The 27,524-nt window shown below is 41.8% G+C and overlaps 1 protein-coding gene across 2 annotated transcripts in view; it reads left to right on the top strand.

Moving 5' to 3' along the window:
• FBXW8 (F-box and WD repeat domain containing 8) overlaps positions 1–27,524 on the top strand; it is a 51,685-nt gene that overhangs the window by 8,901 nt on the left and 15,260 nt on the right. For both annotated transcript variants that reach the window (XM_035556584.2, XM_035556583.2), the window contains exons 3-7: positions 961–1,125; positions 1,736–1,824; positions 14,979–15,136; positions 22,483–22,679; positions 23,969–24,178. In XM_035556584.2, coding sequence (XP_035412477.1) covers positions 961–1,125; positions 1,736–1,824; positions 14,979–15,136; positions 22,483–22,679; positions 23,969–24,178 — 819 coding nt within the window. The remainder of the gene's footprint in view (positions 1–960; positions 1,126–1,735; positions 1,825–14,978; positions 15,137–22,482; positions 22,680–23,968; positions 24,179–27,524) is intronic.

Genomic DNA, 27,524 nt, shown 5'->3' with positions numbered 1-27,524 from the left:
TGAGACACAGCAGCTTACAATTAAGCATCCAAAAAGTGATGTCAGACTGAGAAGGTTTTTTTAATCTTCCGGAAACAGTGTGTGATTGGTTGCTGCTTTCACTGGCAGCAGCTTTCATTGGTTAAACCTGTTGTTTTTTTTAGATTAAGAATTACAAATGCTACCTAAATTGCCTATTACCTCTTGAATCTTTAAATCTAAGCCTGCAATTAATTATGAAGCTGCACCCTCTGAAATGAACAGCAACTTGAGGCTACTTGAAAACCTGAATAATTCATTCCCGTTTATGCAAGCTGTAATACAAGAGGTGCACGCCTTACAAAAAGGTGCTTTCTCTCTCTCCTAACCCCAGCCAGCGCCCAGGTCCAACAGCAGCCCACCTAGGGCTCCCACGAAATAGTGCTCGCAATGGAGAACTTTGGGTAGCCCTCATCCTTTGGCAGCCCTTTCCCAACCCCACTCACAAAGGAGTCTGCACTCTCTCTCTCTCCAAATCCTAACCCTGACCCTTCTTAACCAATCTGCTGGGCAGGGACCTTGGACCAGGTGATCTCCAGAGGTCCCTTCCAACCTCAGCCATGCTGTGAAATCACTGTCACCACCTAACCAGGCATTGTCAGTAGGATAGTGGTGTGATCTGCAGGGTTTTTCTTAGCTATAAATATGAAAATAAATTCATATTTTTGCTTGAAGCTTACAGTACTGCCTTAACCATTTTTTTTTTTTTTGCTTCTTTTCCCTTCCAGATTTTGTGTGACACTCATATTTCAGGTTAGGATTGTGGCCACTGAACACTGGTGTGGAGTTTTAATGGATCAGAAACCAAGTGTTTTGACTCAGTTATTCTCAAAAGAACGAACAGAAATGTTATATTGTTTTATGTAAAATTGAACTTCTGCTAATAATTTAACATAATAATTCTATATGCATATATATAAAATATGTGTATTTGATTTCTAGGTCAGCAGAACGTGGAAAGTACTTGCAGAAGATGAGGTGTTGTGGTACCGGTTGTGCCAACAGGAAGGGTACCTATTAGATACAAGCATCTCTGATCATTCCTGTTGGAAGCTCGCCCTTAAGGACTGTCGTGCCAAAGAGCGCACTTTGAGAACCAACTGGAAGGTAAAAAGGGGAAGATTGGTTTAATGGGATCCAGATGCTGTAGAAAAGTGGGAACCTCGTTCAAACAAGTGACAGTGAAAAGCTGGTCTTTTGTATTGCAGCTTCTTTTTGCTAGTTAAAAGGGAAAAGCTGCTGGGGGATTTATGAGACTTTGCCCCAGCTGTAATTTTTTTTTTCCTCCTCAGTGACTGATTACTTCTGGGGAATGAGTCTTTCTGTTTGCCGTGCTACTCCCTTGACTTTGGCGAAAGAGCGATGGTTTTACTTCAGCCATCCTTTGGTAATGACAATCAGCCCTTAAGATGAAGGCTCCTTCTCAGTTCCTTACATATCTTAGCAGAAAGCAAGCTCCCATGTCTTTGTTGTGATAGTTACATTTCTCTGCTTAACGATTGTGAATGATAACGGAGAATGATAGCTGCTTTCTCCTTCGTTTTCTGTCTGTAAAAAATTCCAGGAGGCAAGCATAAAATAGATCAGTCTTCTCTCTCAGCTGCACTGCAGCTTGTCAGGAGCAATAGAAAAGCTCGGAGTTTGCTGTGAGGAAGCAAATGAACTTGGTAGATGAATACATTGCAATACCAACACCGTGTCTCATCTTTCTGCGCAGAACCGCATCGGTGCTGTGAGTCAGCTGCAGTATGAGCTGGGGAAAGTTCTCTGTGATGTACATTCTTCTGATGGAGTCGTTATTGCTGGGTAAGTGTGTTGTGTAATGCTCATTTGTCCTTCACTGAAGCCTAATGCTGCTTTTTAACAAATTCAAAAGAAGCATCAGTTTGAAGCAACAAGGGTGATTTTTTTTTTTGGCTGCAGTTCCCTTGTGGGTAAAAAAAAAACTTTGACCCTAAGGTAAGTGATAATTATAGGTATCTACAAATCATTTCAGTAGTGCAAGTTTTTATTGTAACTTAAGTGTAGTCCCTGTAAAGACTGTAGTACTTTCCAATGAACTTTCCAGTTAATTTTCCAATTTCCAATGAACTATATCTACTGCTTTGCTGCAGAAACACACAGAATGAAATAGATACGTATTGAAAAATAGTTTGTTACTTTTTTTTCCATGAAAATCTTCTCATCTGAAAGACAGGTGTGTCCTGTGGCAAGATAAATTTAGGCCTATCACTGTTCTACCCTATTTTTAAAAGACAGTTAGGAAGAAAAACATGGAGAAACTCAATCTCCTCTTCTCGTAATATCAGACTTTGTCAGGACTGTGATTTAGTATTAGTTATTCACTTGTCTTACACTTTTAAAATGCTATCTTAAGAACCTCCCAAACTCTTGGCAGAAGTTGTCATGACTTGCCTCAGTAGAGGTAAGGTTTTACTGCATTGTGCTCGAATTTTACAAGTTCATTAATAGTTAGCCTTCCAGAAGAAGTCACACTAGTAAATAGAAATGATATCATCTTGGGGCAGAGGACGTTGTCCTCTAACATACCCGAGTCCTGTATTTTATAGCACTCCAAGTTAATGGTTTGCTTACACATTGTGGTATGAGAGAAAACTGCCTATAAAATACTGTAAAATTGACTCGTCAGTTAAAGGAAAGGTGCCTTGAAATGTATTGTGTGTAGGTAACTCCCATATACACTGAAATGCTTTTGAATGCTGTTGGGCAAGTGAAAGCTGAAATGTGAACTAGGAGACAGCAGGAGTGAAAGGGGAATTTCAAGCTTTTACTGTGTTTACTGTTTACTAGGTGCTCTCCCACTTGGTTTACTTCTCCTTTTGGAGGTCTCACTTTCTGTTCTTTGCTGTCCCATCATCTCATTGACTATTGCTGCTCTTTCTCAGCTTTCCATGCAACGTTTTTGCTACTGCAATCGGTTGCATTAAAATGGTGAAAATGCTTCTGCCGAAGACTCGTGTACTGTGTGACCTCTGGAGGGGCAGTGCCACACAGTGGTTAACCTAAACAGTGGCCGTGGGAAGAGGCTTGAAAAACTCGTGCAGCTGGAGTACGGCAGGTCTCGCATTGCTCCTGCCTGACGCCGAGGTTTCCTTGGGCCGCGGAGGCTCCTGTAGGACTCCACGGGGCCCAGGCTGCTGTTGGCTGCAGCTGGGATCCAGCTCTGCAGATTGCAGCCTGCCTTCTTTTGTGCCCTTCCGCCTGGGCACTGCGTTTCCTGGCCTTGGCTAGGAGTCCACACTACTGCGTCTGTTCCGCTGTCTCTAGTGAAACCTCCTGTACTTTTTTGGGAGCCAGAAACCCCAGTTGTCTCCACGTTGCTGCCAAAATCTCCAGCTCTTCTTTTTCTTCATTTTCTCCATTGTGTTTATATCCAAACATGCGGTACATAGAAGGTAGGCAGAATAATTTCTAAAGGATTAATAAACAAAGGAGGTTTGTCCTGTATGTTAAACTCACTAGTCTGTATTTTAGCTTGGTGTATCACAGAAGCCAGGCTTATGCATGGTTTTGGATGATCTTTTCATATTGATTCCTAGTTCTTTCAGTGCTCTTGATTCTTGTGGTGAGTTCACCTGAGTTGGCATAGGGAAAGGAGATGTGCTCTCGAGGAACTGACGTTCACAAAAATAAGTGAGCAGGTGAGAGACAGCTGAGGGAAAAGCTGCACGTGCACCTCCATTGGGAAAAGTGAGGTTGGGGTTTTCACTTAAATTACTTTTCAATAATTTCCCTTCTGTGAGAAAATGAATTTTGAGAATGAAGTGTCCTTTTATGGAGCTGTGAGCGTACATTTGATAAAACAACATGAGGAAATCAAATTCAGCTGTTTGACTTAACCCGTTCAGTAAATTAAACGTTTAGGATATTGGAACACAAAAATTGTGTTACTTCCTTTGCTGTTTACCTCTTGCCACTCCCTCTGCTCTGATAGCTTGAGATCTCTGCAGGCATCTCGCAAATTGCTGTGAGCCAAAAGCAGTTCTGTAACTTGCTCCAAAGAAGGTGAATTTGTTGTTTTGCCAATGATGATCAAAGTCTACAAGACAATAGCCCACTGCTCTCCTCCCGGTAATATCTCAAAAACTATTCAACTAATTGAGGAAGATGCAACAATAAGAAAATATGACTACTAGTGCTGTTACAAAAGCTGGATGTGTCTGCTGCCTCAGGTGTCTTCAGCATCGTACATGGATCATTGTTTCCTGACTGTTTTCTCTTTTCTCATCTTTTGATTTTCACTACCTGAGAGAATGCAGTCTTCAAGAATAAAATTTCTAGTTCATCCCTCTATAAAAAATAAAACAGCTTTTTTTTTTTTTTGGCAGGTCTCTGGCAGAGCATACAGATCTTTTCAAATTTGTTGTTTGTTGCATTATTTTTGTATAAATGTTTTTATTCCATTTGTAGTAGTGCAGATCAAAAAAGACAGACTTATAGTTAAAACTTACAAGGATATTAGTTGATTGTGCAGGGAATTACTTTCTCCATTATGTGCATTTGGTAACTATTTAGGTAGATCGAAGGGTTTTTTTTGTTTAAATCCAAACATAACCCACCCCTTTCTCTCCCAGCTTATAGTATTGTACTTAATGGCATTGTGCTTTCAAATTTGTCATAAAAGTGTAATGAATCTAGTGATCAATAGTTAGCTGTTGCATTCTTTCAGTACTGAAGAAGTAATTTAATAGCTGAGGTTAACAGAAGTCAATTTTCTTCTCAGTATAAATATCAATTATCTGTTACATTTAATGATTATATCTCTAGTTTCACAGACACTTATGTGCTTAGCTTTACATGTGAATAATCATAGGTTACAGCGAGGCTTGCCATGTGCATACAGCTAAACAACAGCCTGTGACTTTGGAAGGTTGGACAAATTGGTGATGATCTTAGAGCTAATTTTGTGCATTGAATTTTCTGTGTTTTTTTTTTTTTTTTGTAAGCGGTGGCTTGTGGCATCATTTACCTTTTTTTCCTTCTACAGTCAGGTTGCTGCAATGGAGACAAATAGGGCCACTCAGTTTTGAGCAGGTTTTTGATGCCTGACTTCGGGGAGCAGCTGCAGCGCTCTGGCTCAGCTCGGTCAGGCCAGCCAGGCATTACGTTCTGCCTTTATGGCTGGAAACTGTGGCAGTGCGTAGCAGCTGCTCCCTGGTTTCAGGAGGTTCAGCTCAGGATCTTGGGAGATCAGAGAATGGTTATAAAAATAAAATAAATAAAAAGGAGGGGAGAATAAAGTTCTCCAGCAGAAATGTTGTGTATTTTGGATCTTGGAGCAAGCCTGGGAAAAATGGTGTTTGATTTGAACCTGTGCTCTGATAGACCTCATCCCGCATGCTTCGTTATACTGCTTCAGACTCTGCTGGAAAGTGGAATGATGCAGCTTTATTTTAGTTGCTGTAGAGGTTTTGTTTTTGTTTTAATCTTTCCGAAAAGGAATTCGTGCAGGTTGTAGACAGGGTGATTTATAACAGAGGCTGTGAGTGTAATCCACAGAGGCATGGCTTGCCTGAACTGGTCCAGGAGTGGATCTCTTTATTAATTTCTTTTAAAGAGGCAAAGATGAGTTATACAGGGTTGGCTCTTCCTTAGAGAAATGTCCCTGTTTTCTTGCACTCTCCTGTACTTTCCCCGTGCTGCTGCCAAAGCTCAAGCCAGAAGATGGCAGAATATCAAGGATTGATTAAGTGCAACCTGAGCTGTGAGTCGAAGGTGGCTGCTAGCAGCTCTTCTTTCTCAGAGCGCCTCACATTTACTGGCTGACATCAGATAATTCAATCTGGCCTGCATGCAGAGCATCTTGTGTTTATCATTAAAATTTTATCCCAGCGGTTACGATGCTTGTTTTCTGGGTCAGACCTTGAATCCCTTTTCATTTGAGACAGTGGTGTTTGTGGTTACCTCACTCCCAATCAATGTTGTATTTGCCAGCCTTTCTACAGTTACATGTCTCGAAGGATTTCCTTTAAAGAGATGTTGTCCTCCCCCCTCTCCCTATTCAATTCAAATGTAGTTTCTTCTTTAAGTCAGAGTTTACTTAAAGCAATTATGTCTGCTTGCTTGGCTCTTATAAATTACTACTGATGCTTACGTTCGCTTTACCTGATACCATTGTGTGTTTGGTTTCAATACAGAATGCCTGGATTCGCTCACTTTCTGTTAATAAAACCTTAAACAAATCTGGGTTCTTTAAGCAGGAGCATATTTGGATGGTAAAATCAGTCCTTTTTTTTTTTTCTTGATGGTGTTGACAGACACGCTGACAGGCGTATGTAGTCAGAGGTCAGGTCCTCCTTGAGATACAGATCTCAGAGTGTGAACCTGGGGCTTGCTGGTGGTGTCACTGTGCAGTGGATCTCGTGGTGTAACAGGTCAGTAGTGTGATGTGAGGCGCTCTGGCTCTGTGAAATGCTCACCTGTGGGTGTCCTTGCACTGCGTGGTAAACTTGCCCTGTGTTGGTGGCTGTCACCTCACCTCGCATTGCACCGCGTACAACCACACCGCGTCTGCGTCAGTCCCAAGACTAACGTTTTGTTGAGCATTGTGTTGGCTAATTTTATGCTTGCAGAGAGGGCACTTCGGCTTTGCTGGTGCTGCTTGTAGCTCTGAAAGCTTTCCAAGTGAAAGCAACAGAAGAGATCCATAGTAAGATCACTGTTCCAAAGGCCTGGAAATATAAAGATGTCTGATACTTTTTCTTTCTTCAGTTTTCTTTGAAGAAAGGATGATAGATAAGAGCTCGCATAAATGGAGATTTAAGTAGCACATGCCTGCGCTGTGCCACAGAGACATATTAGCAGATGCATGGAGCCTCAGCACCCCTTACAGATAGGCTGGGAGTCAGCCCTGGGTTCTTCTCTCTACATTTTAACCTCAGAGGTTTTCCTCCTCCTCCTTTCCCAGATACTTTTTTTTTTTTTTTGAGGTAAGGGCCAGTGAGATCCATCTGCTCTGAGTGCCCTCCATAAATCTGCAGGTTAACACTTCTCCTTTCAGGGTGGAGCTACCTGGCACAGATGGTGTTTCTCCTTTATTTGGGCAGTGTTGCTTGATAAAGGCAATGAGAAGCAAAAGAGGAACTCTCTAAATACCCTGTGTGGTTAGGGGAATCGTCTGTTCTAGAGGTAATACGTTTTGACTCTGCCATACTGAGAAGCTGAGTGCACCGAGGTAACTTTAATAAAGTTGTCTTCGTTCTGGAGTCCTGTGGGAGTTAGAGTTTAAACACTGCAGTGTCTTTGAACAGTTTGGGCCTTGAAGTTTAAGTCACTATAAGCAACATTAAGTCACTATAAGCAACATTAAAGCAGTTGCTAGTATATGGTGGATTTCTTTGTTCTCTAGGATCACCTTCCACACTGCTTTCCTCTTGCTCAAAGGTGACCTGCAAATGACTTTTTAACAAATGGGCTTGTCACCCTTTTTAGCTTCATAATGATGTGTGAAACTAGCCCGAAAGGCTTGAAAATACTTCTCTGCACTTTTAAAAACTTCATGTCAACTCTCATCTAATTTGTTTTTTTGCTATAGGGCTTGTGGGCTATTCTCTAGGTATTTATTATTAGCTCTTGCATCTTAATTCGGTATGCAGACCTGAGGAAACCAAAATATTAATTAGTAATGAAAATGAATAAAAGTTAACAAACCAAAGTCTTAAACAGCCTGAACAAACCCCTTCCTTATTGAATTGCTTCAATTTCACTTGCATAATGTCGCAACTTGGAGAGGTTTTTCCCTCGCCTCCCAGTGGCTGAGAGCCTGGATATAAAACAAAGCAGGAAGGAAGGATGCAGAAACACTTGCCTTCTTCCTTCAGCCTCCCCCAAACCCTTTGTGCTCTCTTCACTCATTCTTGTCATTGTTAAGAAGTAATAAGCGTCAGACCTGTTTTTTCATGCGAGTCACCTTTAGGAGGTTGAAAATGGGATGACATCACGAGTTCAGAGGGGTCAGATGACAAACTCAGGGAGTTAGGTAAGGTTGTGTTAAGTGACAAGCACATCAGCTTCTCTGTCATCTGGTGAAAAAAGAGCCTTTCAGGTGAAACCAATAGTAGGAGCTTGATACTGACTCTTTGTGACAGCTCCCTTTCCAGCCTGGCCCACCATTAAGCTATTGGTTTACTTACAGGTTTGATTGGATGCAGAAGGACGTATTGCCGCAGCGGGATTTGCTGTATGTGAAGTGATGCCTGCTGTTCTGAAGTCACAGCAGTTATTTTTATTGTAAAACCCAGCTTTCTGCCGAGGCTGGACCAGCCCATCCTTTTTCTTTTGTGAATTTCTTGGACAGTTCATTTTTACGGTTTTCATGACCTACCGGCCTCTGTTGCCTTCAGTGCCTTAAAGTTCAGGTGATGCTTTTCCTTTCTGCTCTTGCAGTATGTTGCAGTTTGCATCCCTTCTGACACATAAACAGATCAATTTACATCATCCTCAAATGGTCTTTTCTGTCCCGTGTCTGAAACCGGAGCCTCTGTTATTTGTTCCATTACACGGTTGTCCTTTTATCAAATAATATGGCTGATGTACCAGATCCTTCCCAAATTACATCGTAATTCCTCCTGACTTCTCTTGAAAAAAATGTACGTTTCCACTCCTATGTCAGCAGCCATAGGCAGTACACACTGTGCTATGTTTCCTTGGTCAGAGCAGCTGGTTTCATTAATGGAACCTTGTTCTTAATGATGGGAGATTCTTGGCCTTAAAAAAGAAATGGCTAGAGACAGTTTGGCTTTCTCCAACTTCTTTTTAAAGTTTCGTAATGTTTTGCCTGCCATATAACCCTTTGGCTTGTTTCTGTTCCCTTGGTACAGCATTTGCATGTGCTTAAAATTAATAAGAAAGTAAGGCACACAGAAGAACTTGGTGAAATGTTAATTTTGTTACAGATAACAGAAGAACTGCGTGCTATCTCAAGCAGCTTAACCCACTTTCTAGAGCTATGGTTTCCTAAATAAGGCCATGAGAATGAAGGTATAAGCTCTTTTCCAGCTTAGTTTCTGTAAGTGTTCAGGAACTGATCGCAGGGATGCTCAGAATGTACTTCCTACATGTTAAGACTCAAACTGTTTCCAAATCAGTTTTGGTACAAGTTCAGTCACTTTTTTCATAGTCGCTCTCGTGTAGCTAGCAACCCAAAGTAACGTTTGAATGGAATCATGGACATAAAGTTGATCTGCCAGTGTTAAAATGGTTTCAAGTGCTGGTTTTGTTTACCTCCATCTGTTTTTTCTTGTATTTTTTGTTATAGCTTTCCACCTCTCTGTGAAATAGCAGAAAACTTTCTCTTTTCTAGTCCACTTGTATTTCATTTTTTGTCATCATGTTACATTTATATTCCTTTCTGCCATACAAAGTAGCTCTCTTTACTCCATCATTGCATTCTATAACTGCTACTAGACTTTTTTCCTGAATCTCACTTAAGAAATCCCTTAGCCAAGCTATCTGCTGGTTTTATACGTAGTGGCAAAATCAATATCTCTAACTGTAAATGAGAGCACAGGAAAGCTGGGGAGCTGCTACATTTTTCATTCAGCCTTATTTGTGAGGTGTCTCCGACTCTTGTAAGCAAGCTGTGTATCGTTCTCCCTCGCTTCAGGGAAAAGCTGTGGGTCTTAATGTTGAGTATAATGAAGGTGGCAGAATCTATTTAATAATTTCAGCACTGTGTGTTGCAATGGAGATATCTTCCAACTTGCAACGTGTTTGATGAAGAGGTTTTTGAAACTGAACGTTATGAATTACCACTTCCTCACTTGAGCCTTATAGAAAAATGAAGCTTTAGGAGCAGATTGAACCAACTAACAAAGGTGTTTGGACTTGGATTTGCATAGCTAATTGAACTCTATTCTTAAGTCTACTGAGGGGGGTCATTGATTAGGTACCTTAATTAACCACATGAAGGACTGGTTAGGTGCTTTTGGTGGAATAAGGATGAAAGGTTTGAGATCCTTGTTGCAGCAAGACAGTGCAAAATACTCATTATTTTACTTGCTTATCAACAGGCATCCGTTTAAACAGAGCTATAGCTGGAGATTGTTACTTGAGCGAAATTCCTACTGACTTCAATAAAATGCATTGACATTGTAAGGACTTCATAATAAGATCTTTTGAGTATTAACAGATGGTCACTGACTGCCTGAAACAAAGTTGTTGGATTTTTTTGTTTTGTTTTGTTGATCACCGCAGGTATCTGGAAATTGAACAGACTTTGCCTTCTGGAAATCAAACCTGACTGTGAAACAAAGGTTTTTCTTTCTCCTTCTTTTTTATTTTCTTGCTATGATTTCTTCAGAGAAAAATATGGAAAATATAAACCGATTTGTGAAGTGTCTTACTAAAAGTCTTAGGTGTTCAGACCAACTTAGTGCAGTGAGACTTGCCCTGGAGTGATGTGCTTGAAGCAGCCTCGGAAATGGACTTACACCAACATCCCTTTTCAACAGAAAGCCAGCGATGGTCTGGTTGACCTGCTTGTTTGAAGTGAAATTCTGCAGTGCCAGCAGTAAGTGGGCCATGAAGGAAAGCGATTTGTCTTTGCTGCTGCCATGGACTGAATGAGTAGAGTCTCTACTGTTTTGAAAATGTTCCTGTTAACAGTTTTTCTTTTGTGTATTTGTCAGTTTATATATTAGTTGCAGTTGTACTTTGCACAAACACTAATTAGACAGCCATCAACACTCAGGGCCAAAGGCTTACTAACAATGCAACTGTGATAGCAGTGTCTTAATTGGTTGAGTATAATTGTCATTAGGCAACGATAAAGACATCTGGGGCTCTGGAGAGAGATCAGCCTCCCCCTCCTCCTCTTCCCCAAATTTGTTCTGGCTATTGCTATCCAACACAGTTGAGCTTTTTCAGATGAGATTCTGTGTTTTGACCAGTTTCCTGATGTTTTTCTCCTTATCAAATCGCCTGCCTCTTCAGCACCACTTCATTAGAGCAGTGCCCAGCCTCCATCTCTGCTTCCTCCCACATGTGCTCTGCACTTCACCACCTGCTTCCCAGCCATCATGGGACAGCAGCAGCTTTTAACCCCTGTCTCCTTCTCCTTCAGTCTTCTGCTTTTACTCATGTGAGAGGACATGAGGAAATTGTTCATCTCATTATGACGTTACTGTCAGTAAAAAGATGCTGAAATGCTTTTGATTAGTGAGCAGGTATTTTTATTGTAGTACGTTTGTAGATAACGTATGAACTTAGTTTTTATCAATTTCTCTATGCCATATGCATTCCACCTCTTGTTCTGTTTCAGCAAGTTTGTTTTACTCCTCTGTAAAGCTTAAGTTGAATTTGCAGGCTCTCTTTCAGATGTATATACGTATCTGTCTAGAGTTACAGAACTGACTTGTCAGGGTGAGGAAGAGAAGTACAGTTAAAAAAAAAAATATAGCTTGTCTTTCTCCAGCTGCTGCTACTCACGTGGATACACTGAGATGTTTAAAAGAACAAGAGCAAAGTGAAATGTAGGTCCATCAAAGAAGCTGAGTTACTTGGGTGGGCAGTGTCTGTCGAACACTAAGAGAAGGGTGGCTGCATCTGGTGAAGAGGGAGAGCAGCATGCAGCCCCAGAGCTGAAAGCCAGGCACTGGAGAAAGTCGGAAGGCATCAGGGCAGAGGGTATCTGGAGAGGGAAAAACTTAGGACTGTAAGCAATAGTCCTTTATGTTGCTCCCTGTTGCGTTCAGGAAAGCAAGACTTGGAACAGCCTTTCTCGATGAAGTAGATCAGGTATGGTCTGTAACAGTTTTATTTTTGTTTCAACTTGAGAACCTGGGTTTTTAGGTTTGGGTTTGTTTTTTTTGTTTGTTTGTGGTTTTGTTTGTTTGTTTTATTTTTGCAGCTGGCTTGTATTAGATGTCAGAGTATGTATGTGCCACTGGAATAATCATTTCAATATACCCAGCGTGGTAGGCTATGGGGGAAAGCAGCAGCTGAATGCTGTTGGTTATTTCAAACAATAGAATGTATTTGCTGTTGTATTAGAAATAGTATATTCTATCTCCAGCAGAAAGCTCTGTGGGTTTTTCATGCCCATTGTGGTAGAAAAATCAGTAACTGAATGAGTTTGGAGCACTCTGCCTGTTCTGTGGCAGCAGACTTCAATCTGGGGTTCTTTCATTCAGTAGCTGGTAGCCCAAGCAAAATTTTCAAGGGGAAATGTAAAGGAAAAAATTGTTGTGGTAGGAAATAAATAGAAATACTGAAATTATCTAGGAAGAGGTTCTGTGCGGTGCAGCCTGTTCTTCAGCCATCTATATTGATATGGCAGATTTGTCAATTATCTGCAATAAAGCAGCCTTTTTATTTTTTTACAGCAAGGCATTGCTTTAATAGTTTAAAAGCCTTTTGTTGTGGTTACAAATTGAAAGTGTGTTGCTCTTTACAACAGCATTAAAAGCAGGGAGTTGAACCATTAAATTTTTTAGGTCGGAATTGGACTCATTTGCGTTTGAAACTCTTCCAGTTCAGTTCTGGTACGGGCCCACCGTGCGCTGGGAACCGGCAGCGATGGCCAGCAGGGTGTGTTGTCAGCTGAGGAGGTGCTTTATGTCTCCCATTTCCCCATTCTGATTCAATGCCCAAACCCAAACCTCCGTTTAGGTTTCCAGTGTGGTCTTGGAACACCTCTCTGTCGGTGAGGTTTGCCGCACGGGACCGAGGTGGTGCCATGCTGCACTGGGAAGGAGGTGAGTGGTGGTGCTGAGCGAAACGGGGCAGGAGGGATGCTGGAGGGATGGGGGCAGAGAGATGCCTTACTGCCCTCCTCCCTTCTCTTCCTGACAAACGTAAGGCATTTGTCTTGGCTTGCGGTGCACTGGTGGGATGTCTGGACCAAAGCGCATGAAGATAGAGTTTGGTAGGCGCTGTGTGGTTCTCCTGGCACATAAAATGCTCCATTCTGTGGTACTCGTTAGGTCAGGTTGATGGTTAAACCTGGTGATCTTGAAAGTCTTTTCTAACCTAGGGGATTCCGTGGTTCTCTCTCCTGACAGAATGGGAATGAGCATTACGGCTGAGGTCTTCTTTTGTGGTATTCTGTAGTATCTGCCCCAAACCCACCTAAGAAGTTCTCGTGTTCAGCAGATCCTTGCCGAGAGTGGGAGAGCAGCACGGCTTCATGGTATGGAAGCGAAAACTCTCCAGCATGTGCCATTGTCATTGGTGAGGGAGTGAGGCCAGGAGTGCAACCACAACAGATATGTGCGATTACCTGTTCCAGATGCAATTTTTACTGTGCTTCATCTCCGAAGTTTAAAATCTATGAAATGAGAGCTTTTCAGTATTGCAAATTGGTGGTATTTCCTGTGGACTGGGCTAGACAGCTTGTCCAGTCCAGAGTGAAACATCTTTCTTTGCTTTGGGGAAGCTTCTTTCCCGTGCTATTCTTTTCAAATAGTGCAGCTGTAAATTGGAAACAAAAGCAAGATTTATAGGGAGACTTGGGCCTTATCTGCAAAAGGAGGAGGATGGAGAAGTGCCATCCCTCCTAATTCTCTCATTTTTTTCTATTTTGTGGTGTAAAGCACTGAAAAGGAAGGCAGGTCACAAGGACAGGGGTCTCTTCTCTTCCCAGTTCAGTGCAGTGAATTAACGGGCGTCTCTTTTTGCTTAACAGTTTCTACCACCTCCTTTGGCACTTTAATCAGGTGCGTGAGGTGGAGCATTTCCACCCAGAGATGTTGGAAATAATCTGCTTCAGAGTGCCTGCAGCCCAGGTGTATGATACTCCCCAAATAGCTGGGTAACCTGTCCTGAAGTCCAATATCTTCTGAACCTTTATTAAGCACCTTCCTTTGCTACCGTTGTAAACAACTCCTTTCTTATTTTCATCATAAATATGGAACAGGCACATTTCTGCCCTGTAGACCTTTGAGGTTAAGAAGAAACACTCTTGAAATGTTCTTTTCCCAAAAGGCAAGATACAGCAACAAAGCTGACAGAGCAGGAAACACCCTTCATTTCCAACAGAATCCATGTCTCAGGTATGGCAGAAAAGGACATCTGAGACTGTTCGACTGTTAATTTTTACAGTAGTGTCATATCTTGTCTTTTAATAACTACTGAACTGTTCCAAATTGACCATATTTTTTGACCATTCATAGAGGGAGCTTCTCTACTTTGTCTGCAGGACCCAGGAATGATTTTTTTCCATTAATAGTACATTGTGTGGCACAGCACGGTTTTTGTGTTGCTGTGTTACAGCCTTCACTCCATTAAATATATTCAGTATTATTCTGAGCTTATTTCTGTTTTTTGATTTTCTCATTAGCAAAGTGTAGTTTGTCTAATGTTAAACTTTTTTTTCTGATATTTTGGTAGGGGAGTCTTCTGTGAAGAAAGAAGTGTTGCTTTAATTCTAAAGACAACACTTGATGCTAGGAATAAATTAATTAGTCTTCAGAGATGTAGGCAAGTGATCTGTTGATGAGGCACTGAGGAGCTTAGTTCTATAAAGAGCAGTAGGTTGGATGGGTGTATGCGTGTGAATGCTTGTATGTATGTACATAAATACTCTGATTAAACAGCCTTTCTTTGGCACAACCACAATCATACATTTTTAAAGACTAAAAGGAAACAGATTGAAGTTTTGCCATGATGTAATTTAGACTCATTACTGATGAACTTTTTTTTCCTGAAGCCCTGCTCTCGTTGCATTTTATCTGTAAAGCTAACGTTGATAGTTGGTAAACTGTGGTAGCTCAGTGGTTTCATTCTTGTAGCTCCAATTTACCTGTCTTAGTAGACCCAATGCTGCCTTCAGTAAATGGGAATAAAATGAACAAAGTTGGTAGGGTTGTAAACATGAGGAGAATCAGTCTAAGAGCTGTAAATGGCGTTGGGTTTCCAGACACTTCTTGTTCCTTCCTCTCTTCTCTTGTGACTACCTCTTTTCAGATGTTTTTGGAATGAATAATAGCTTTCCTTTCCAGATACACATCAGGGGAAGTGAGGTTGTGGGACACGCGCACCTGGGACTACACAGCCCCCATCCTGGAACCAATGCATGGTCCTGGTGATGCTGGACCTCAGCCACATGTCTCCTTTGTGAGGATAAACAGCTCTCTGGCTGTAGCAGCTTACGAGGACGGTAAGTAACCACAACTCTCCTCCCTATTTAGGGGAGAAAAAAAAAAAAAAGCTTTACAAAAATGAAGCAGCTGTGCTCAGCTTTTTGTGTGTCTGTAATCCTGTATATACACACACACGCACACACTTGCTTTTATGTGAGAAAGTTGGCCAATAACCCTAAATGCATTAGGAGGCATTGGAACATAGCACCCATTAAAACTGATGTTTAATTCCTACTGGAACTGCTACACAAAGCTTGAGTGCCAGGCTGTAGTCCAGCCAAAGTATCTTAAGCAAATAACTTGTTTGGCTATAAAAATATTAAATATTCTTCCACCAGCATTCTCCTCTGTCCAAAACTCCCTCAGGGTAGTGTGGGGCTTTGTTATGGGAATAGTGGTGAACTTGCATGTCTGATTAGTCTGTGTCCTCTTATGTTCCCTGTGCAGTTTATGGATGCACATTTTCTTAACTAAAATACTGGTTTGCGTTGTTGGATTATTATGTACTTTGATATAGAGAAATAAAAACTGTGACCTAATATTTAATGAAACTAATAAAATTCTGGTTATATGCATTGTTTTAAATATCCTTAGATGTTCATATAAATGGTAACAAGAGCCATAAGCCAACTACACATCTACTGGACTGGGGGACAGCAAATAAAAAAGTCAGGGTTGAACAGTGCTTGACAACTGGAATCCCAGGTTGAGTTGCCCAGGCAGAGCTCAGCTCTTAGCATCTTTCTTTGGGTTGTGTGATTTGACACCTAAACCTTTTCTTAAGTGTGAATGAAGGCAGTGGGGTTTTTGTTTTTCTTTTTTTTTGTGTGTGCGTTTTTTCATTTTGTTTTTTAAGTTAGAGAGCATTGTACACGTACTACGATCTTGGCGTTTTTGCATGTGGAAGCAAAAATGAAAATGAGCAATCCAAACAAAATCTCTAATGCTTGTGTTTTACTTTATAAGTAAATTATATGTTTTATATTTGAAAATAAGTGTTTCAGATGTACAGCTTTCTTAGTGTTGTTTCTAGGTAGGGTTGTGATGATATTGTTTTGTAGGGCTAAGAATTGTTGATAGGAAACGTTTTCTGACAACAGCGAGTCTGGTATTACAAAACACTCATTAATATTATTTACTTGAGTCACAGGAAATTATAACAGTGAGGTTTTTAAGTGTTGGCTTTTTGTCCAATGTGCCAAACAATGAATATAGCAGAGGTTCTTTTGTTTGTTTTCTAGTCTCCCACTGACTAATCTAATAATCTGTCTAGGGTTTTTTTCTGTCGCACTCCTTGTCGTCAGTCCTGTGTGTGCTGTGACTATGCTAGTTTGCATAAAGCTCTGCATCTTTTATTCTTTTGGGTAGAAATTTTAATGGGCTCTGTGATATGGCAGTTACTCTGATTTGAGAACCCTGGTCAGAATAGATTAGTTTCTATGTGAACAGGGAATTGTAAAAACTGTTTTTAGAAATGTTTACTAACGGGAATCTGAGAGCACATATTTACAGTTTGGTGGAGAGAATTATTTTCAACTTGGGGGGGGGGGGAGGGCGGCTTTGAAGATAATGTGTTTGATTGTTCTTTGTTGTACTTTTCCAGCTCCCTTTTCTCTTTGTTTGTAAGTTTGACTAACACAGAGAAACCATCTGCTAGTGTTGGAGGTGGTGCTGTCAGGCAAAGAGTCTAGACTTCTCTGTCGAATCCCTGGCTAGCAGACTCGTTCAGATAACATCAGTTTCTCCCAGTTCAACAGAGCTCACGCAGTGATGTCCTTGGCATCTGATCACAGGGAAGAGCTAACAGGCAGATTCTGCTCATGCCGTGCCTGCCTTGCAGCACTGCTTTCTGGTTCGGTAGTAGCAAACGCTTCCCAAGGCATAGGAAATGCAGCAAGGAAAAAGGGTTGTCTTACTGGGATGCCTGCATCCAAAGTGAATTGTAACTCCGCGATGGCACTAAAGAAAAATTGAATTGTGGCTTTTGGTGAACGTCTCCGACGGTGTCACCCTCTGAGGAACAAGCTGCAAGGAGAGGTAAATGAGAGAGAAGTGTATGGGGAGAAAATGAAGTTTCCTCTGCCCATGCCAATACTCAGCAGGGGCACTGCATGTACACCTGGGGCAACGGGACTTGGCAACTTGATCCACAGTTGTGATTTTTGAATTCCAACCCACTGGCCTCATATTTCTTCTGCCTTGTTTCCTATTGTCAGCACTGGCAGCCCTCCAGTTTGATTTTACCACTAATTGTGTTGCACGTTACCGAACTGAAATGAATCAAATCAAAATGCTTTTCCTGGAGCATTAGATAAAGCAGGCGAGGGTTCTGGGTAATGAGCAGATGCTGCTAATGCAGGGACAGTAGGGGCCTTGCCAGGACTCCATCTGCTCCATGCTTGCCTGCCTTTGGCTGCGAGCCACAGCTTTTGGGAAACAGCAGTCTACTTTAGCCATCACCCTCCCCCCGCCCTCCAGAGTCTCATAGTTTGACTTGAAAACAATGTGGTGTGACAAGAGAACGTACGTGGGTGTTGGGTTTTGGGTTTCGGTCTTTTTGGGGTTTTTAAATGCAGTGCTTCATACTCGTGTAGGCAAGACGGGGTGATGCTCCTGCTTACAGGAGCGCCCCGAGACCTGCGGGGAGGACTTGGGGACCCTTCACAAGACACAAAGCACCTTGGAGCAGGGGAACGTGGTTTCTGTAGGGATCAGAAACGGTGCTTGCTTGTTGGCAGGCTCCAGGAAGGGAATTTTGGCAGCGCCGCTTTCTGGGACTGGAAATCTGCTGTCTTGTCCGTTCCGATGTCCTTAGAGCTGCTTGCGGGTGTTGTCCGTTCTGTACCCTGTTTGCAGAGACAGAAATGAAGTAATATGTTTGGAGTCTTCCCCTAAGTGCCAGGACCTGCTGTGAAATAGCTAGAGCAGGAAACAGTTTGCCTCAAATTAAAGAAAGCGAGTGTTTTGGGTTTCTTTGAAGAAAACTGCACGTAGCGCACAGCAGTATACTTATTCACGTGAGATGTACACAGGTGTGCAGGTGGCTCTCAATGCAAAACCGTTGGCTTGGCTAAATGGTGTGTGATTTTATACCCAGGTCAGGGAATTCTGCCTCTCGACTCACCGAGTTGGGAATAAAGCGCAGGCTTGGTCATCTGTACCCCCAAATCAAAAGGAAATAAATTTATGCTCCCAGCTTGGAGGAAAAAAATACAAATAGGAACTGTTTTCAGAGGTGGAGAACAGATTTGTTTTGTTTATTTTTTGATTAGCTTCAATCAAAATAGGAAGTGGCAGAACTGCGACCTACAAAGAGGAAAAACGTCACGTAGATGATGGGAATTAAGCAGCTCCTGGCCTTTCCGTGCAGCTGGGCTGCGCAGGAGCTGGAGTGAGTGTGCATGAAAACCAGGAGCGTGTCCAGAGCCCCTGCTCTCGCATACGTATCCCTCTGTATTTGCTGTGGTTTGTTTTGTTTTGTTTTTAGGTAACAGACATGTAAATTGTTCTGTGTATTTTCTAGGGCTGTCAGCACTGCTAGCAGCAGCATCGTGACATGGGAGAGCTGATGTAATGTGTGGCTGGGAGCTGAGCGCAGGATGCTGTGCACCAGGACGTGGCCCTCCCTCGGCTCAGCCAAGGGCAGCAGGTAGCTGCAGGTAGCTTTTAGGAGCAGGGATGTGCCAGGCCACCCTGTCATGATGGTTGTAAACCTGATTTAACGTTTTTGTTTGCCTCTGTGTTTACGCAGCCTTTTCCTGTTAGGGGATTAGGCTAGTTTATAGGAGAAGAGAGGCTTTGTTTTGTGGCAGAGGTGTTGTGTTATTATACCGGTGAGAAACCTAGGTGAGGACAGGCGTAAAAACCAACTGCTTTTGTAGGATGGCTTTGTGCTTCCAGCCGTAAGGAGGGGACTGCACTGGAGCCCAGCGCTATTAATGTTAGTGGAGAGCAGCTTCCAGCCATTCACCTTTGATAAAGCAGGAGCGTGTGTAATGCTCGCTGAGGCTTGCAAAAATTGGACCACGCAGCAGCATGCTGCGTAAGGCACAACGGACTCATAGTTAAACATTGTATCCAAATATCCTGTTATCTAGAGTGAATTGCAATAACTGGACCTTTCATCAGACCACATTTCAACAACGTATTGGGTTAGAAGTTACAGACCTCGATTCTTTGTGCAGTCTGGGCTGAAGTTACAGACCGGGAGGCCGGTACAGCAATTGTAACGTCAGGTGTCAGCAGTTACACCACATTCATCAGCCTCTTGCCCTTAACTTGTTTCCTTGAACCAACAACCTTTAAGCTGTAATTTCCAAACCAATTTCAGGAGTTACTGTTAGAGTTCAATCCGAATAATCACAATTGCAGTGCAGATCTTAGCATGCTGTGAAAGTGTTACCTGTAACTTTGATTGAATGACTTTCGAACATGTTTAAGATTACGGCATTCACACGGAAAAAGACACGGCATGCTTGCAACCTTAACTTCACCTTAGCAAAGATTTTTGCTTTGGAAATGAACTGGTCACTGCTGGAGGCAGGAAGATAGACTATGTAATAAAGCAGTGATCTCATCTGCACTGGTAAATCTTATGCCTAATTTTTTTTATGTTGCCACACCAATATCTTTAACTATAATGGTGACATTTTAGTGCTATTACACAAACAAGATTAGCTGTTACAAAGGCTTACACACCAATAAATATATTTTGCTGTTTCTGCAATGAAATAGAGAAGAAAGAATATTGGAGGAAGCACTTTTAGAACTAGTAATAGCTTTACCTATTGATAAATACAGTGGAGTGTTTGCTTTTTCTGCGTAAAAATATACATAAATATTTTTTTCCTGTTGTCATATGCAAATGAATAAACTTGTTTTGACTGGAAGTGAGGATGGAGGAAGTACATACAGAACAGAACACTATTTTGGAGGAGGGGAGAAGAAAGGGGGAGAAGTAATCCTTTTGTGAGAAAATAGTTGTTCATCCTAATAAAAGGAACGCAAAGAGAAATAACACTTCGGAGTTCTTCCTTTTACTCCTTATGTTGTGCTGCCTCATTAAACAGATGTTAACTTGCGACCTTACAAGTAATTAGTTTTGTTGGTCGTACTAGGGATATTTTCACACCATATTGTGCATCAGGTGTTGCACACGCTGTATTTGCCTGATAAAATGTTTAGGTGTCCTGGACAGATTTTGCTATTGAACATTTGGTAGGAAGCCACGTACCTGTCTTGAACAGATTGTATTATTGCATGCTCCATATTCACTGTCTTCTCTTTGTGATGTTTGAGATGCAATAACAATGGCTTTGCCACCTGGTTCTGGAGAGCAGAACTCTAAATTCCAGGTTTCCCAGTTTGCTTACGTGGTCAGAAGAGGGTTGTGTAACTTGAACGTTTCTTGGTATTTTGCAGAACTTTGTATGTAAAAAACAAACAAGCAAGAAAACAAACCATTAAAATACTCATTACAGAGGTGTGTAAACAAAAGACCCCCCTGAAAGCAAAGCAGCTTCCTCTTTCCCTCCACAAAAGTGATCTTTGTTTGGGATAAACCTTCTGCAAAAACAAAGTTGAAGGTACCCTGCCTGGAGGAGCTTAGCAGTGACCTTTCCTGTCCGAGGAAAAGGTCCGCGTCTAACATCTGTGACCTGACAGCACCAAAATTTTGGATCATCCTTTGTTTGCTTCTTTAAAACAGCCGTTCTGAGCTCAGGCTTGACCCGTTCCCTCTGCTGTGGTGAGGAGCTGAGGACTGGCAGCGTAGGGACCAAGGTGCGCTGCGAAGCCTGCGCGTCGGGCAGAGGAGACCGCAGCCCGTGCCATCCGGTTGTATTTGTTAACTTGTTTTAAGTGTAAGTCTGCGTGATGCAAGCTAGCGTTCTGTTTTTCAAAACCAGTTCAGCAGTTATTTACCTTTCAAGCAATTAACATAATTACCATTATGCTAAGAAGTAATTTTGGGAAGTTCTGCTCTGAGCCCTTATGACTCCATTGGGACAGTTTTAGTTGGGACTTATCTTTTTGATGGAAGCCTAATTGCAGTTTTGGCTTTGTGTAAACAAACAGAGGCAGCTAATTGTTTAGGCAAATAGCAGATTAATTTAAATATGCATCCCTAATAAAACAAAAATGGTCCCCATTATGGTACTCATTCCCATGGCGAGGAATATAAATATTCAGTGGGAGTGCCATTAGACAGGGATCTTAAGGATTATCTGCATTATTTCACATTGGTAGCACTTTCCAGATACCAAATAATCTTTACAAAGGCAAACATAAATCAATTTAAACTCATTTAGATACCATTTCACTATGTGCAGTTTCATTACCACACTCTTGCTTCACCTCCTTTGGGACGCGGGAGGAGTGTTTGCAAACTGGCATTGGTGCCCGTCCACAGCTGTCTGTCAGAGCTTTTATGTCTCCTTTTGAAGGAATGGCTATCATTAATCATTTCATCATTAATGGCCGTACTTGAGTAGAAGGAAGGCTCCTCCAGCTCCAGTCCTGTCTATCATGTCTGAAGATTGCTTCTCAGTTAATTCAGTGCAAAGGTGGCCCAGGAGTCTCCAATTCTGTCTGGCCCTTCTGTTCTGTAATACGCTCCTAATTGCTTCAGGTTGCTCTTATTCAAGTTATTGCTTTAATGTAGCATGCTTTTAAATAGAGTATCGGTGATCTATGCAGGGAAAATGTGCAACCGCAAACGCATTGTCTCTCGACTTGCACTTCTGTATTCCTCGAGGTTTGTGCTTTTTAGCTTTCTGAGAGCATTGAACTCTTTTGCATTTTCAATTTTCCAGAGCATCAGGATTGGGAGCTTTGCTTCTGGTTGCAAACTAGCTGTAAAGAATGGTATTAACATCGCTAGTCTGACTGCTGTGTGTGTAGAGGCTTCAGGTCTTTCACTCTAAAACTTTTTATGTATGCAACAGAAGGACTTAAATTTGGATGTGGGTTCTTTCTCGCTATTTCTGTGGTACTCGAAATCAAGTATGTATGTAGTAGAATAAGAATTTAGGTCCCTCTTTAAGTCTGATCTTCTCCAAATGTGGAAAAGGGAGAGAAGTCGAGCAGATTTCCTCAAGGTAGGTACCAATGTTATCTGACAGTCAGTGTTGTAGGAGAGCAGCACAACCCATAATGCCTGCACCCCTAACTTTGGAAAGTTTTCTCTCAACCTGTTACGTGCTGTTATGCAGCGTCCTAAAATTCTGTTTTCCTGCTCTGGAGTCTCTTCTCTGTATATATACTTTTTAATTAAAATGTTTATCAGCTTACATCATCAAATGATCTTTCAAGGTTTTCTTAAATTCTAAGATAACTCACAGGTGTTTACTTTTTTTTTCTACAGGAACTGTTAGTGTTTGGAGCCTGATGATAGGGCGAGAGCCAATCCACCGTTACCAGCACAATCAGAGGATACAAGCCTTAGCTCTTGGTTCAGAGGGTGCAACGGTAGCAACAGCATCTGGCTTCGAGGTCAAAGTGGAAAGCCCTGATGACAAGGGATTCTGGCAAACGACAGGAACATTTGAAATCCAGAAATTGGTGAGTCTCCAGGCTACTCAGCTTCGTTCCAGGAGCTCCTGATCTGCTAATTATTTTTGATACAGTTAAGGGGGATCTTATAAGATTTTTATAAGGGTGTTGCATGAAATAGATAACAGCATTATCAGTTAGAAGCTACGATTTTGTAGCAGGTTAATGGATGAACCTTTCATTACTGAAGAGCAAGGGTGAAATGCTGGCTTAAGCTACAAGTGAAAATGAATAGAAGTCCATATGGTGCAGGAGGTTGGCTGTTTTTAATTATTTTTTTTGTCAACATTAAACTAAGTTGGCTCATCTTGTAAATCAGTTTTCTCGCATAGAATTGGAGCTAAAACTCAAGGTCTCATTCCAGATCAACGCTATCTGATTAATTCTGAGGCAGGGTACTGCAGATGAGCTAATAGTATCACTTGTGAAGCTGTAACTAGTTGTGCAGCTTCTTTAGGTTGCACCTTCTGTCGCTAAAGTTTTGAGACTATTTTAATTAAAAATCAAAAGCTATCCCATTCTCTGAAGTTTTACTGTGGCTCAGAGTATCAACATTTTTTGGAAAGGGGAAGGAAGTGTGGTAAGAATAAATTGAGTCTTGCAACTTCTCTCCTATTGCAAAAAAAAAAAAAAAAAAAAGACTGCATAGCTAATGGATATGAAGTTGGGATCTAAGCCATTTCTGATTTATCCCCTCTTTAAAAGCTAAGTCAGTCTTATGGTACTTAAAAATAAACAAAATCCCCAAATGTTTTAAGAAGTATCCCAGTAAAAATGTTAAAACAACACCATGCTCCATCATAGTTGGATCCATTGTATGCCTGCATCTTGCTGACTGTGAGATGTCAGTTTGCAAGACACAAAAGAAACACTCAAGATACCACTCCTCTAAGGCTGGATTAGAAATCAGCTGTGCTCTAATGGAGTTTCAGCCCTTCCCATGGTAAGACTTCTCTGCGGTGTCTTAACCATTTACTGAAATGAGAAGGGCCACATAAATCTGGCCAATGTCACACTGGAGGCCTAAGAGAAGATAGGGGGTTTGAAATTTGGGTTGTCTTGTAGTCAAGTCCCGACTTCTCTCTTGGTTTAGGACATAAGTACATGATTTCATGGGAGCTAAACTTGCAAATATTCTGAAACAAAATCAATACTCAGACTTGATCTGAAATGAATTTGGGATGACTCAGGGTTGCTGATGACCAATAGTTACCAATAGCTTTGTTAGTTCCGCATATGGCAGTAGAGATGTAAAAGAATTTTAGCCTGAAGTAAGAATAAAAGTCTGCTCTTTTTAGGTCAACTTCCTTAATCTGGTTCCAGATGTTCTGGGGAGTCCAGTGGCAGTGGCAGCTGCAGAAGATATCGTCTATGTCCTGAAAGGAGAAGATCCTGGCAAAATTCTCCATTCTGTCTATGGTCAGCCTGTCACGTGTCTCGATGTGTCTGCTCATGAAGCAGCCTTTGGGGTCAAAGGCTTTGGCTGGTTATTGAATGAGCCCAATCAGGTATTTATTTTTTATAGGAATTTTACACCTTCATAATTAGCAAAAGAACCTTTCATGCTAATGACCGTTTCTTCCATGCTCTTCAGCTTTTTTCACTGTAAATATTTTGCGTTCTCTGCTCCTGAGTTCCAGCTCTGTGCTGCACCAGTGATCCTCTAGGGGGAACTAGTCTCCAAAAAAAAAAAAAAGAAGAAAAAAAAAAACACAACCAAAAACAAACCAACCACCCCCCCCAAAAAAAAAACAAGCAAACACCAACCAAAACAACAAAACCCAACAGAACAATGCACCCCTGAACCTCTCTGATGAGGACATCCTGACCAGCGTGTCGAGCCCTGCACATGTCCGTGTGCAGTCGTAGGAGGATGCTTTTTCAGTGTGTGCACTTGGGTGTTTGAACTAAGCTACTTACTGGTGAGAGTGGTGTGACTCTTGTATTAGAGGAAGCTAAATAATAATCATAGGTTTGAAACCCCTGTGACACAGGCAGCTTCTTTCATCAGCACATCTTAGCAGTGGCAAGGTAGGTCAAAACCACACTGTTCTGGTAACCCTGCTGAAAACTCATGGCTTCTAACGCAGCTGATCTCAAACTTATTTGCTTGCAGGAAGGTCTTTCTGTGGGGGGGTTGCAGACTCAAACAGGTAACAGAAATAACTGTTTATGTGGGGAATCCCACCGGAGATCACAGTTGGCAGCAGCCTCCTCCTGGATGCAGCAACCCCTCCATGGTGCCCTACTCCAGGGCAGGGACCAGGCTGCAGACAGACCTGTTTCCAGGCACCTCGAGAAAAGTATCTATCCCTTTCCTGCATCTTTCCTAATTTGCCCGTTCCCTAATTTCACTCTGTTTGTGGTTATACTTCAGGCATGTGATAGGCTAATAACTAATTGGGAAGGAGAGTGCTTCAGGCTGCTGGAGTAGGAAGCAGGAGGTGAGCAACCAGATGAAAGGAGCTGTGGTCTGTGGTGTAAAACTGCAGTGTTTTCTCTGGCAAGCAACTAGACCAGGAATGCTTTATTTAGGGCTACCTCTGTGTTATGAATAAATCTGTCCAGCTGCATCTAATTTACCCTTGAAATTCATGTTCACCAGGGAAATGCAGAGGCCACCATAAATACCTCTAGGGTTGAGAGATGCTGCGAGGCCACGCTGTCTTATTAATTCCTTTGCTGTCCTAATCCAATTCTTTTCCCCCCAGAGGTGGAAGGTTAGAAGGTAAAATTGCCTCATTCAGGAGCATTACATCGGTGATCGCTTTTGTGCCTCGTAAAGGAAGAGAGAAACCTACTTAGGCACCGGAGCGCCGCTCTGTAAAGCCGGACATATTTCCTCATTTAGTTCGGAAGTATTTGCCGTTTGATGGCAGGTTGCATTAAGCAGCACATCCTAATCAGGGAGATGGGGCTGAAGCCGTGCAGACGGCTGGGCTATGTTGGACAAGGACGCTTGCTTGGCATTGCCGCACCAGCTGACATCACGTCGGAAATTAATTACTAATGTCTATTATGATAATTACTCACCTCGCACAGACGTGAAGGGACTTCACCTTGGCTGATTACGCTGGTCACAGGTTGACAATCTGTCTTTGGGAGAGCAGTTGATCTCAGAAACCTATTCATGAAGAATTCCAACCCCGTTTGGTTCTGGCGATGTTGCTGTGATGGAAAAGCCGGGTTTCTTCTGTTTGGGGTTTTCTTTGTTTTCCCGAAGGGATTTTATTTTTCTTTTTGAGTATAGGCATGCAATCGTACAGTTACTGACTGGTAACCTGCTTTCTGAAGATAGTTAGGGAAGCCATCTTTGTCCCCTTTTTTTTAATCTTTGTCTAATTTTAACCAAATTTGACAGCAGAGTAGAGATCTGAGGCATAAATTTTATAGGCACTTTTATGTTGGAGAAGAGAAAAACATCAAATCTGTGACATAGACTTGCCTCTTACTAGATGACAGGCATCCATGCAGGAGAGAGGGGGAATATAAATGCTTCATCTATGAGGAAAAGTTCAATTTCCACCTTGGTAAGCATCTGAAAACCCAAGGATGCCACAGTGTCTTGAAAGTTAGTCTGCTGAGTGCTCCTCCAACTCTTTTCTGTTAGCTTAACATAAAAATAAATAAATAATTCTTTAGTAAGGGTCGTTTCAGCTGTATTAACTGAATATACAACGTATTATTTTCCTTAAATACCAAATTCAAATACTGAGATTTCTGTTCCCATCCTGGCTCATAAATGGGTAACAATATAGAGCAGGTAAGATACCACAAGATAAGGTAAGGTACTAAATCCTAACCTTTCCCTTTCAACCTTGAGCGGTGCTCGTGACATCCAACAGGCGTGCCTTGAGGGATGGTGTCCAGAAATTGCGCGTTCCCCTGAGTCATGCAGCTGGGAGACCTGTGATCCCGATGCTGCAGCAGCATAACCAAGAGTGGTGTTCACGTGTTTCAATTCTGGTTTTTGAATATTGTATGCAAAACCAGTTTCAAACTCCACAGGCATCCGCAGCTTTAAACTAGAGCTGGCTTTGGTCCTCTTCATGTCAGGATATAAATCTCCGAAGAAGGTAGTGCTGTGGCTGTCAGGATTAACATCGTCTGATTGCTGATGCATTTGTCTCACTGATGGGGGGATCGGACTGAAGCTTTCCTACTAGTTGGTACGTTTATAAGCATCCCTCAACAGACCTTCTGCTGTCAAGTAAGTCTGGGCTCCTGCTGTAACCTCACATGAGCTCTCTCCTGATGTGGATTATTTCTGTGAAATTTATAGGTGATTCATTCTCTTGAGGCGGCAAAAATACTTTATTTAAAATTTAGCTGAAATCATCTCGTGTTTTCAACAGTTATTGGTGATTACCTCCTATTGTCATGGGAGGTGGTGGTTTTTGTTTTCTTTTTGCAGCAAAGAAACTCCACGATATGCAAGGGAATTTTATTTTAAACTCGTAACTTTGAACTTCTTGTGTTGCATGCATAAGACAGTTCAGAGCGTGTCTGTATTTTGTTTTTGTTTTTTTTGCACAGACGTAACCAATATTTCAGAACAGGTAGATGGGGGTGAAAGGAGGACAGTAATTGGTTTAGATCTTCCATCTTAAAAACAAAAGGCAAGATATGTTGAGATCAGATGCCTGATCTCAGGGAATTGTTTGTTTGTTATGCTGTCACTTTTTCTTTTTTGAGCTCATGATTAGCTTCTACTTGATGAATACTGTTCAATATCACCTGTCTCTTCTCATCAGTGTTGGAAATACTGCTTCTCTGTACCTCTATTTAACGTTTCCAGAGTTCTTCAGTTGCCTGCTAACATGAGTTATCTCATGTTAGATATGTTAACTGATA

The sequence above is a fragment of the Cygnus atratus genome, chromosome 17 (assembly GCF_013377495.2).
Source record: "Cygnus atratus isolate AKBS03 ecotype Queensland, Australia chromosome 17, CAtr_DNAZoo_HiC_assembly, whole genome shotgun sequence".
Taxonomy (NCBI): Eukaryota; Metazoa; Chordata; class Aves; order Anseriformes; family Anatidae; genus Cygnus; species Cygnus atratus.
Note: the sequence above shows the minus strand (reverse complement) of the source record. Positions and strands in the feature narration are given on the sequence as shown.